Raw genomic sequence first — 12,636 nt, forward strand, 5'->3', positions numbered from 1 at the left:
CCCTGTAAATCAACTTCAGTCTGGCGATGAGGTTGCAGCGTCCTCTCTGATTGAGCAACTCCACGGCATTTCACTACAAACAGCAAGGCAAACAGATTTGTATAAATAACAAAAGCAAATGACACCAAATATTTTCAAGCCTGTGACACGTAACCTCTCTTCTCTCCTGTAGCCGCAGAACCTGACCTGGGCAGGCTATCTGCACGTAATGCCACCTCAGAGAACATAATGTTGTCCTGGACAGCCCGGGAGAAAGCCTTCGACACGTTAACGGTAGAAATTAGAGAGGCGGACACGGCCTCGCAGCCGGCGATGTACACCGTGCCCGGTTCAGAGCGCAGCGTGCCGATCCCCGGTCTCAAAGAGGCCACTCGGTATGACGTGCTAACTGTGTCGGCCACCACAGGTACAGTATGCGGTGCTTTCTACTTATGCTGAGGGTTGCCTAGTGAGTCAGGGCTACTTCACTCATTCCAGAAGGGTCTGCGGGTTTCCATGTAATTGGAGGCTCATTGTGGCCGAACTCCTTGATTGGGTCCAGTTTGGGTTTGCCGGTTTTTTTTTTGGAGTTCGTAGTTAGGGTGTGACAACAAATTTGTCAAAACTCTCCCCGACTTTCTACCCCGATTGTCACGAGTGTGAAGTTCGTGAACACGCAGTTGAGCCTAACGTGCGCCAGCTAAGACACGACCCACAGTAAGCAGGCTTGTGTCGACGAGCAGCGAATTACGCAGACACGTAACTCTGAACACAACTCCCGGAAAGGGACGCCACTCTGATTTGTCTCACGGTACGTGATGCAGATCTGAAGTTTTAGTTGAGTGGACACACGCAGACAAATCAATGCATTGGCTCCCATCTTTTTGCCAACTCCATCTGTGATATGAATTCTGAAAACTCCACCAATGAACATGGCAGACATTCGGATTTGAAGAGCTGGGCAGACAGCTCACAGAAGCGGAACGTCACTCATGTCCTGCGTCACAAAGCCAGTGATCAGCCACTCAGCAGAGTGTAATACCTGGCGGGCTCGAGTGGTTCACTCTATTAGCGACTCCCGCTTATCCTATGGAGCCGATGACCCCCAGATCTGCACACAAACCCTAAACAGTACGTGTCACAACGGGAGGTGCCATCGTCACCGGGGAAGTCTGCAATTACATGCATCTGCTATGTCCCCGAAATGCCAGTGTGCCATCAGACTTGTCCCACCTCATTCTGACCCTTTTTTTAATGAGTGCCCGGTTTGTCTCGCTAATTAACTTCTGGTGAATTCCTTTTAATTGACTTGCTTTTTGAAGATTTGTTCCCCTGACTTGCTTCATTCCTTTCCTCAAGTGTCACCCAAACAGAACTGACATGTGAAGTGAGGGGGCCGACAGAAGACCACCTAAGTCAGGGCCTCCGACTCCACCCAGAGGTGCCGATTCTTGTTGTTCTTTAATTCCTTGGCTTGTTGCTGCTCCTCTCGTGGCTCGTTATTTAGCAGACATTTCCCCAAACTGTTGATTTTCTCTTTACTAAGAGCACTGAGGACCTGAGCAGATCGACATTCCTAAGACTTCAGATGTCATACGATGGGCACCAGTTGTTTTGGCTCATTCTGTATCTCAGTTTGGCTGCTAATTAAGGAGAAAGAAACAATGAAGGGGTCCGAGGCTTCAAGAGCAAATCAAATAAAATGAATTCAAAAGAAGTGAATTAGCAGCCAACACACAGGTCACTCGTTAAGAAAAGGGTCAGAATGAAAACCTGCAGGACCGGAGTTGGGGACCCCCTGACTTAGACCCCTTACATGTGGCCACACTCACCTGAGCTCATGCTGTCCCTCTGCTGGGCTTTTTAAACAGGCTCCTCACCTACAATGTCTGGTTTCCTTGACCTTTAACCTTGCCTGCGTTTACATGAATTGCTCTTGTTTCTAAGCCGACCTTTGACCCCATATTTTCAACTTCCCTCATTTCTAGTTCTTTCTTTTTTCTGTTCAGCTAATGACCACCTTTCATCGCACTTTGGCCTTTAGCCTCCTTTTTCCAAACACAACTTTTAACTACTGCACGTCCTCAGCTGGTGTCACCGTTTAAACGTGACGGAGTCAAATGAGGATTCATGGAGAATGTAGGCCAGGAGGCAAAGATCTGTAGCGGGCAGGCCCGAGAGGGCAGTGACATGACACACACCCTCAGGACTGGCATACAGTGTCAATTTGGATGTTCAATGGCTCTGAGGCTAAGGATCTGTGCTGGTATCCAGAAGGTTGCTGGTTCAAATCCCCATCACTGCCAAGAGAGATCCTACTCTGATGGGCCCTTTATGCAAGACTCTTAACCTGCAATTGCACCAGGGGCGCTGGCTGTACAATGGCTGACCCTGCGCTCTGCCCCCAAGGGGTATGCGAAAACGAACACATTCCTAATACGAGAAATTGCATAATGTGAAATAAAGAACAAAATTCTTCTGAGCTTTATCATTGCCTTTACGATTTCTCTAAGTGAATGTCCTGACCAGAAATATGAATCTCTGGTCCCATGGAAAATCAATCAATCAATCAAATCAAATAGCCTTTAATTGTCAATTCACTATAAGTTCAGAACACACAGGAGAATCGAAATACCGTTTCTATCTCATCTTCGTAGTACAATATAATATAATATAAAAAAGAAAAACAAAAGTATAACATTAGAACTTGTAAAGTAGCCCGGTGTACAACGTGCAATAGTCAGTAGTGCAAAAGACAATTACAGTAAGAAATGAGAAGGTGCCTTCTAGAGGAGCTTAGGAGATGTACAGAAAGACAGACAGTGAGCAGCAGATGTCATGTGGCGTCCTTATAGAACACCAGCTGAGGTAGGGCACTTGGGAGATAGGGGCAAGGGGGCAAGGGGGCAAGGGGGGCAAGGGGACAGCTAGTGGACAGAGTGCAGCATCCTGACAGCTTGGCGGATGAAGCTGCTAGACAGTCTCGTGGAGCGGGCCTGGGGGTCTAAAAAGGGAGCGTAAGGGGGGGTGGGAGGAGACACCAGCAATGATGAAGGCGAGACGGGCAAGACGGGTGTGGAAAATGTCCTTGAGGGAGAGAAAAGGGACAATTGTGATTGTTAGGACATGAGATGTTGTCAACAGATCAGCTGAGTCGCTCTCCTCTGGACTTCTCTGTCTTGATAGATAGATAGATAGATAGATAGATAGATAGATAGATAGATAGATAGATAGATAGATAGATAGATAGATAGATAGATAGATAGATAGATAGATAGATTAAATCGAGTTCTATGTGTGCAAGTGCGTGCGTGTGTGTCTGTCCAGCCCGAAGGTGAGACATATAGTCGGGGTCAGGGCTCGAGCTCCGAGGATACACAAGCGACGCCAGCACACCGGCAAAAGGAAACTCCTAATAAAGACAATGTCTTAGCTGCGAATGCACACACGATGAGAGCACGTTGGTAACACAAATCCTCCTAGCAGAGAGATGCCCAAGTCGTTCTGACGATTTCAGTACTTTCTAGGATCCCGTGCTTTTAACACAGCTAGTTTATAGCAGGCGACTGCCAGCATTCGTTATGTTTGAGCGCCACCACCGCGCCCCCCATTACTTTTTAAATTAAATAGAGTTGGCCGGTTCTGAGTGTCAACTGGATGATAACATACATACCAGACCACAAGACAAGGACATCAGTGAGTGTTTATTGTTTGATAATTTATTTCTATTTTTAAAGTTGTTTTTTTTTTTTAATTATGTTTTTCTCAAACAATTAAAATGACCGGTGGCGCAGTGGCGCAGTGGTAGCGCTGCTGCCTCGCAGTTAGGAGACCCGGGTTCGCTTCCCAGGTCCACCCTGCGTGGAGTTTGCATGTTCTCCCCGTGTCTGCGTGGGTTTCCTCCCACAGTCCAAAGACATGCAGGTTAGGTGGACTGGCGATTCTAAATTGGCCCTAGTGTGTGCTTGGTGTGTGGGTGTGTTTGTGTGTGTCCTGCGGTGGGTTGGCACCCTGCCCAGGATTGTTTCCTGCCTTGTGCCCTGGGATTGGCTCCAGCAGACCACCGTGACCCTGTGTTTGGATTCAGCGGGTTAGAAAATGGATGGACGGATTAAAACGACACTTTCTTTTCCAACGCTGGGTATTTCAGCTGGTTTATAAATCTATTAAAATTAGCACTGCCCCCTGCTGGACACCACTCTTAACATCAGCCAATTCTGAGACGGTTCCTGGCACCATCACCTTCTGCCTCTTGTGTCTGAGCCAATTCTGCACCCCTCTACACACCACTCCCCAAGCTGCCACTTCTTTTAGTTTGATGCCCACCTCTCATGTGGCACCTTATCAGATGCCCAGATTATTCATCTCATCTGCTCCTCTCCGGCTGTATCCTAGAATTCCAGCATGTTGGTAGAATACGACTGCCTGGTCTGACCCCACGCTGACTGCCCAGTCAAACTGCTGCTTGTGCCATGTGCTGCCCAGTCTCAACCTTAATCGTTCCTTCCATTAAATTAGCTGGGATGCACAGGTGAACATCTCAGTAAATTCCAAAGCTCTCACTTACAGTACCATTACAGGCAGGCAGGGCTCTGCGTTTTTCGCTGTGATTCTGAATTACTGCTGGAAAAAACCTGCAGGCTGCTATGGGTGTCACGGGGCAGGAGAGTGTCCTACAGCTGAAAATATTCCTTTTTTATTAAACTGTCAGTATTTGTTTAGTTGACTGCTGAAACACACAAAGTGTATAATAATAAATAATAATAATACATTTTATTTATATAGCGCCTTTCCCATGCTCAAGGCACTTACAGAATATAATAAAGAACGGCAGAATATACAGTATATAGCATTGTACAAACCAGATAAATAAACAAAGAAGATTAAGACAGTAAATTCTGAAAAAAAAAACAGACAACATAATTGATGGTCTCGCACACACATACAGGTTACATGAGCATCTTGACAGAGAAGTAAACTGAGAGAAAGGTAATAAGCAGAAGAACTCGGTTAAAATATCCTGGGAATTGAGTTGCTGCTTAATGGGCTTAAAATAACGGAACATGTAAACTTAGCCTATGCTGCCAATATTTTCTAAAAGCCTTTGCATTTCACACCGTTAACTCTGAGTTGGTTTCAGAAAACCAAACGAACAGAAAGTGATCTTTTCCGCAGTTTTATGTCCTGACTGACTTCCTTTCGCTATTCTGAGCTGAGAAGTTATTATTATTATTATTATTATTAATATTATTTTATTTATTGTTTTATGCCACCCCTCTGCTTTGATTAAATCGTCTGGCCGCCTGTCGCATTTCAAACCTTGCGGGACTTTGACAGCTCGGCCCCGCTCGTCTTTATCGGCCGTTACGGTCCTGCACCTTCCACTCGACACCCCGATGCTCCCAGCGGATCACAACTCGTCTTTCTGAGGTCATCACATTTCACTTCATGTGCCGATCTGCAGGCAACTGTCCTGCGGGATGGGGGTCCCGCGACACGATGAATCAGACATCACTTACCATGAAGTCAACGGGCGGCCAGCGTGTCTTAGGGAAGGCCTGTCGGTGTTCCACGGAGGTTCCTGACAAGAATAAGATTAAAAGCCAGTGATGTCGCTGCTCCACTTGAGCTCGCCGGGCCAGGACCGTCAGCAGCCTCGTAAGATGGCACTGCTGTCTGCTGTGCTGCTTCGTAACTGAGTGACGCTGACCCTGGAAGATCGAGGGTCCGGCCGTGCTGCTGTCGAGCCCCCGGCGTTGCTCGCTCTGCTCCTCGTAAATCGCGTGTGGCCCACTCGCCTCGCCATTCGACATCCCCGGCCTCCTTTTTTAGGTTTTTCCTCCCACGTGCGGCGCGGCGTTTGCGCGGAAGTGTCCGGGCGGCTCAGCTGACTGCACGATGGCGCCAATTCGAAGCCCGCCAACGAGTCTCCCGCCAGAAAGTTTCACTTTGAACGCCTCCCCCGCGAAGAGCGCGCCTCGCGCCGAAATGTCAGCCTGGCGGTTGAGCGGCACAGACGTGACGTGACGTGACGTGGAGTGGAGTGGAGTGACACGGGCGCACCAGGACGGTGCCTAAAAGCCCTAAGCGGCAGATTAGCGCCACAGGTACCGAGCCGACGCGTCTTAGCAGCCGGTAAATCGGAGCCCTCGGATCGCCGTTCACACTTTGAGCCCCTTAGGCCGCTAATCGGACGCAGCACCCCGTCGCCGTGTACTCCGGGGTCACAGACGTCTGTCACCCCACTTAAGGCAGAAGGTGGTGGTGCACCACTGGAATTGTGGGAAAGCTTTGGTGTGGCTGCGTCCAGCCATCAGCAGGGGAGGAGTGACGATGGCCGTGGCCGCCGGTGCGGTTGTCACCTTCACCACATGTAGGGTCCTTGTTTCTGGTGTCTTGCCCAGCATATCATTTTCTGCTCCTTACTTTTGCAGTATGATGGCTCTGAGCTCTGTTTGCCTCATCATCTATCCTTGTGTTTCCTAAATGTGCCTCTTTAGTCTGAACGTACAGGGAGCTGGAGCCTATCTCAGCAGCATCAGACTCAAGATGGAGAAGTGCCAGTCATGCACACGCAGGCCCACTTACAGTACGTCAGGGTCATCGAGAGCAGCCTGACGCCAGCGCAAAGTGCTGGAGAAAACCCACCAAACTGCAGAGACCCCCCCCAAATGAGCGCTCGTTGGAGGTCCGTGGTGGAGACTGAACTGCTCACCTTGTGATGTTAAACCTGAGAGTGCCTTTCATGTTGTAAGCACTTTATGGAGTCCTGGCTGATTGTCTCTAATCGCTGTTGGAGAGGTGGTCTTAGCCACTCCACTGGGCCAGAAAGAGTGCTGAGGAGAGCAGGATATTCCAAGTGAAGTGATGAGGTCAGCTGAAACGGGCCGATCAATCTTCACTTAATGTTATGTGGCGCTCGTCATAAAGTGTTTTCAGGCCAACCCTTTCAATGGAGAAGCAATCATTGAGGTTTACTCTTCGTCAGCATAACCTCAGTTACAGATTGGTTTCAATATTTCAGACTGGTGGGCGACCTCACCCTGTCTGCAGTTCCTGAGGCCGCTCTCCACAATCCAAGCGTGTGCCATGATGGAGAAAAGCATCTGAAGGGTACTTGTGTGAATGGGCACCAACAACAAAGAATGGTGTCAGGCCTGCAGTGGGAGCGACGAACGAAATGGCAAATCAGAAGAGCTGAGCGTCGTCCGAGTATGCAGTGCCATCAGAAACAGGAAGATGTCTGTGCACACAAACCCCAGGCGCTGAAATGGGCACAGTTAGGCCAGCTCGGGGTGTTGGCGCAGCCAGCACAAGGCAGGAAGCTCCCCGAAGAGGACGCCAGTCGTTACCACATGTGCACTGAGAACAGACGAGGACGCCTTTCGTCAGATCTCAGGCCCTGGGAGATGGCAGTGCTGCCCACTTCAACTCTGTACATCATGAACGCAAAAAAGAAAAAGCGCCAGCTATGGAGTTGAGCCGGTGGTCCAAAAAGGCACACACCATAATTACGTGTGGGCTTCCACCCTAAATCCGTGTCCACTGTCGAGCGTCGCGAATCGGGTCCTAAAGGGTCCTAAGTCCCAGATTAGACTTGTCATTTGTCCCACTAACCTGGAGCCCATCCTTCTTACCGCACCCGCTTGCCTTTCTGAACGTTTGTGTCTGTACTGCAGGTCAGGGTCCGTTGTAGGGATTTAAACAGCGGGGCGGCTTCAACACCCGGCAGTAGGAATGCTGTGGTGGGACGCCTCTCAGTCTAGTGAGCGTTTCTTAAAGTGAAAATTTCATTCTCGGCCCCCCAGCAAGTGATGGTAATGTTGTTCATAAACGGGGTCCTGCAGTGCCCCCCCATCCACCCCCCCCCCCATCCGCTCTCGCGCCGTGCACAGTAGTCCAGAAGTGGGCGCCGAGCGTGGATTTCCTTTGTGCCCGCTCTGACTCACATCTACTGTACTAGCAGCTGTTGAATGTTCCCACACAGTCAGCGTCTGCTTTTGGCCGAACAGGAGCCAGCCGAGTTAGAGGGAGAGGGAGCTCCACTAATGGGGGCTGACAGGCCAGGGGGAGCTGGAAGATGTTTTTAATTCTGACAAATTGTATTTGTTGTCAAGCTGAACAAAAAGCACATTTTAGCAGTAAAAGCTGCCGATGCTGGCATGGGTCCCGTGTGCTAAGGCCTGCTGAAGGAGTGCGCTGCACGGGCAGAGGCGGCGTGTAGTAGGGAGGAGTGGGCCTGCTTGGCACTTGCCGCGTTCTCACGCTGGGCCAACGGGCACCGCCAGCCGGAGCGAGGAGCTAATCGGGAAGGGCTCTGAGGTGCGCATGAGGGGGCCACATGTGCCGGAGAACATTTGGAGCCAAAGCGGAAGTCTGACAAAAGACAGGAGGCCATTCAAACAGTGGGCTCAGCATGTGAAGATACGCGCCTTATACCCAACTCCAAACTGGCGACAGGACACGTATGCGGTGGGACGGACACAACTGGAAAGGACGTGCGGTACTGGGGCCCAAGACTCGCCTTCTTATTCTTTGTTACTTTCTTGTATAAGGAACGTATTGGAATCGTCTAATAAATTCGACTTTGAGATTTTGATGAATCTCGACATTTTAGACCTCCCAGAGTCCAACAATCCCATTTTAGGAATTCTGTGTGTGTCTGTGTGTGAACACTCTTCACTTCACTTCTGTCAACCAAAGTTTGCACACCAGTATTGGGTACAAAACGCAGACGTTTGGGCTATTTCTGCATTTTTTGTATTCAACTTAACTTTTCTAATAATTGTTCAGTATATTATTAATTTGGTTTGATTTGTTGCGGATGCTTCTTTAGATAGATGGATAGATAGATAGAATTTGGTATAGTTGGCAGGATTAGATAGATAGATAGATAGATAGATAGATAGATAGATAGATAGATAGATAGATAGATAGATAGATAGATAGATAGAATTTGGTATAGTAGGCAGGATTAGATAGATAGATAGATAGATAGATAGATAGATAGATAGATAGATAGATAGATAGATAGATAGATAGATAGATAGATAGATAGATAGATATGAAAGTCACTATATAATAGATAGAAATGAAAGGCACTAAACAATAGATAGATAGATAGATAGATAGATAGATAGATAGATAGATAGATAGATAGATAGATAGATAGAATTTGGTATAGTAGGCAGGATTAGATAGATAGATAGATAGATAGATAGATAGATAGATAGATAGATAGATAGATAGATAGATATGAAAGGCACTATACAATAGATAGATACAGTAGATAGATACTTTATTTAAGTACATAGTGTACATAACGTACAAACTGAATCCTTGTCTTGCGGTTTACTCCTCAAATATCCATCCCCATGCATATCTGAGTATACGAGAAGGTCGAGGTGAGAGCACTTGCGGTTTTTATTTGTTTGTTCCTTCGCTATTTCAGAGAAGGCCCAGCAGGTCCTGTGCAGGCAGTTGGTTGCAGAACCCCAGAGGTTTTTTGGTTGGTTTCCCCCACTGCCTATCTGACCCTTGGTACAATTACTGTATGTGACGATTGTTCCTCTTGGCTTCCACTTACTGCTGTTTGTAAATCACCTTGAGTTCCACTCTGTTTTGGAAGGCGCTATATGAGTAAATGTCGTTGCTGTCCTTGTAGTCTGAAGTCTCGGAGATCTCTTTTCGCGGCCTTCTGCATTTTCCACACGTCTCTCTTTGCTGCCACAGAGATGGGCATCACAACTCTGCTCTTTCTCTTTTTTTCCCTAATTTCTCCTAAAAAGCTGCCGTTCTTTTTGAATGAGCAGTTGTCTGTGAGTCGATTAGCTGAGAGCTCTGCTGTGGCTGTCGTCATTCTCCAACAGCGTTAAGTCATTAAGTCACCGTCACACGTCTCCAGCTCCTTTTGAAGTTCTCAGGTCCGTCTGCAAAATAAGCCACAGAGTTTGGAGAAAGGTGGGCATTGTCCTTTTGTTCTGTGAAAGGTTATGTTGTTGTCTAGGGAGCTCACACGAACACGTACACGCACATACACACACACACACATATACACGCGCACACACGAACGCATACACACACATATACACACACACACAGGCCCCTTATTGTCTCGTGGGTACAGTCCAGTGAAATTCTTACTTGCATATGGTGGTCCACATGCCTCCAATGCCATGCCCACACTTACACTTATATGGCAGAGGCGTCCTCTGAATGCCAAAGATTACAGAGAGCAGGGGGCACAAAGCCAGCGCCGTGGAGGTGTTCATTTTGAAACAAGCCCATCACTCCTTCCCCAAGTTCCCACTGTGGTGTGATTACTCCTGGCTGACTCTTGTGAGATGTGCTTATTGCCGGCAGCAGCCATGCTGATTTATTACTGATGAAGTTTTCGTGCTGAGATCCGCTTGTGTAATTAGTGCCGTTGGTCGCTCTACGTGCCCACGTTCCTCAGGCGAGATGCAGGATGCCCCCTTTAGTGACGCACACCTGCAGATTGTGATTGATACGGAGGTACCTGGCAGGCATCCTTGCTGATCCAGTAAAGCTCCTGTGTAAACAAACCGATTTCTCTTTTTCTTTTCTTTTTCTTTTCTTTTTCTTTTCTTTTTCTTTTCTTTATCTCCCAGACAACATTGGAGTTTGGCTCAATGGCACCCTCTAGAGGCCACATCGGACATGTGCGGTGGCAGATATCCTGGCCTTGTCGTGTAATGCAGTAGTTTCTCAACCGTTAAGTATTTGCGACCCGAGTTTTCATAATAATTTTAATCGCGCCCCCCCTAATGTTTTTTTGAAAGGAGCCCACTAATACCAATTTGTTCTTTTTTAATTAATGACGTATCATAGATGCATATTTTATTATACCTACTTAACTTTTATCGACCTTTATCTAACTCTAGATTTATTTTTCTAGTATCAGAGTGTAGTTTAAGTTCATTTGTTTCGATTCTTGCTTTCTTTTTTTCACATCTTCGCGCCCCCCTTTTTGTTACTTCACACCCACAGTTTGAGAGCCACTGCAGTAGGTAGTCACTTTACCTGAAAGATCTCTGAGACTTAACTTTACAACTGTGTGAAGTGACACGGTCACCGTATGACACTTTGGTGTGTGTCACCACTGGCCCCTCGCGTCATCCTTCACCTCCCCTGTTTGTGGAGCCACTAGGCAGTGTGGTCAATGTGAGGGGCACTGTGTGCGTTACTGGGGTGGGGGCATTCAGCTGCCAGGGACCTTCGCTCACCATCTCCACTTACTGGGACCCCAGCCTCTACTGTGTTTTGATGTTGGTGGGGGGGTGGTGGTTATATGAGTCGTGATCTCACGTAGATCCTCAGTCGTAGGAGATCAGAGACAGGGACTGGATGGATTTTGCCATTTCTGCTTGTCAATGTGTACTCATCTTCCACCTTTTGTCCTCCTTCCCAAACCCACTGCTCTCTCTTAGAGGAGTTGCCAAAGGTGGAGTCGCTAAACATTACCGAGCTAAACCCACACGGCTTCAGGGTCTCCTGGACGACGACAGACGATGGCCACAACAGCAGGCCTGACCAGTTTGAGCGCTTTGAGATTGTGGTCGTAGATTCGGGGCGCTTGCTGGAGCCCCATGACTTCACGGTGCCGGGAGAGCGGCGGGCGCTGGACATTGCGGGCCTGATCACAGACATAGGCTACGAGGTGTCAGTGTACGGCGTCACCAAGATGGGGTACCGGGCGACACCCCTGACCACAGTGGCTGTGACAGGTACTCCACGCGGGCCTTCTCTGCGGCTCGTCTCCTCGCCCCGGGCTGCTCTCGCCATCTAAACTTCTGTTTCATTTCTCCCTTTGCAGAGATGAGCCAACAGCCTCCTGTTTGACATATCTCAGTGTGTTTCCTGTAGTAGGGTCTGCTCCTGCATAAATCTGTGACGACCGGCCGAGAGTGGGCCTCCGCTACTGGAAACACAGCATGCCATCTCGTTGTTTCTCCTTCCTTGTTTTTGCAGAGACGGCCGTTTTGCATGGAACCTCCTTGAGAACCTAAGGAGCCTGACTAAAGCCTTGTGGAGGGTCGTGTGTGCCCGTCCTCGTGCCTGGTCCCGTGTCGGCGCTCGGTTAACTTGCGCACGATGCCTCTGCTAACCCTCTTTTTAATCTCTCGTCGTTTTTCGGGTTTACCTCTAAATTCCTTGAAAAATCTCCCTTTCCCTCCAGAGGCAGAGCCTGAGGTGGACAACCTTCTGGTTTCAAACCTGACCACGGACAGTTTCCGGCTCTCGTGGATGGCGGAGGAGAAACTCTTCGATAACTTCCTTATTAAAGTTAGGGATTCCAAAAGACAGGCAGAACCCTTGGAGATAATGGTGCCAGGAGAAGACCGCAACGTGGACATCACGGGGCTTGAAGGGGGTACTGACTATGAAATTGAGCTGTATGGGGTAGCGAAGGGACATCGCTCGCAGCCCATAACCGGTGTGGCGACAACAGGTACTCGTCTAACCCTTCTGTTTCCAGATGGCGCGATTCTCAGTCTTTCCTGCTGCTGTGCCACCTCCTCCCTTACGCTGCCTTGAAGATGACCCTGGCACGTGCAGTGACATCTTTCTTGCCACCTGTTCCCTGCTCGACAGAATGGCCACCGGCCAGCATGAAGCTGCTCTACTAACGGTCAT

The 12,636-nt window shown here is 48.5% G+C and overlaps 1 protein-coding gene across 1 annotated transcript in view; it reads left to right on the forward strand.

Moving 5' to 3' along the window:
• LOC114657062 (tenascin-like) overlaps window positions 1–12,636 on the forward strand; it is a 57,848-nt gene that overhangs the window by 38,963 nt on the left and 6,249 nt on the right. Inside the window, exon 12 of the mRNA XM_051931874.1 lies at window positions 12,179–12,451. Coding sequence (XP_051787834.1) covers window positions 12,179–12,451 — 273 coding nt within the window. The remainder of the gene's footprint in view (window positions 1–12,178; window positions 12,452–12,636) is intronic.

The sequence above is a fragment of the Erpetoichthys calabaricus genome, chromosome 9, assembly GCF_900747795.2.
Source record: "Erpetoichthys calabaricus chromosome 9, fErpCal1.3, whole genome shotgun sequence".
Taxonomy (NCBI): domain Eukaryota; kingdom Metazoa; phylum Chordata; class Cladistia; order Polypteriformes; family Polypteridae; genus Erpetoichthys; species Erpetoichthys calabaricus.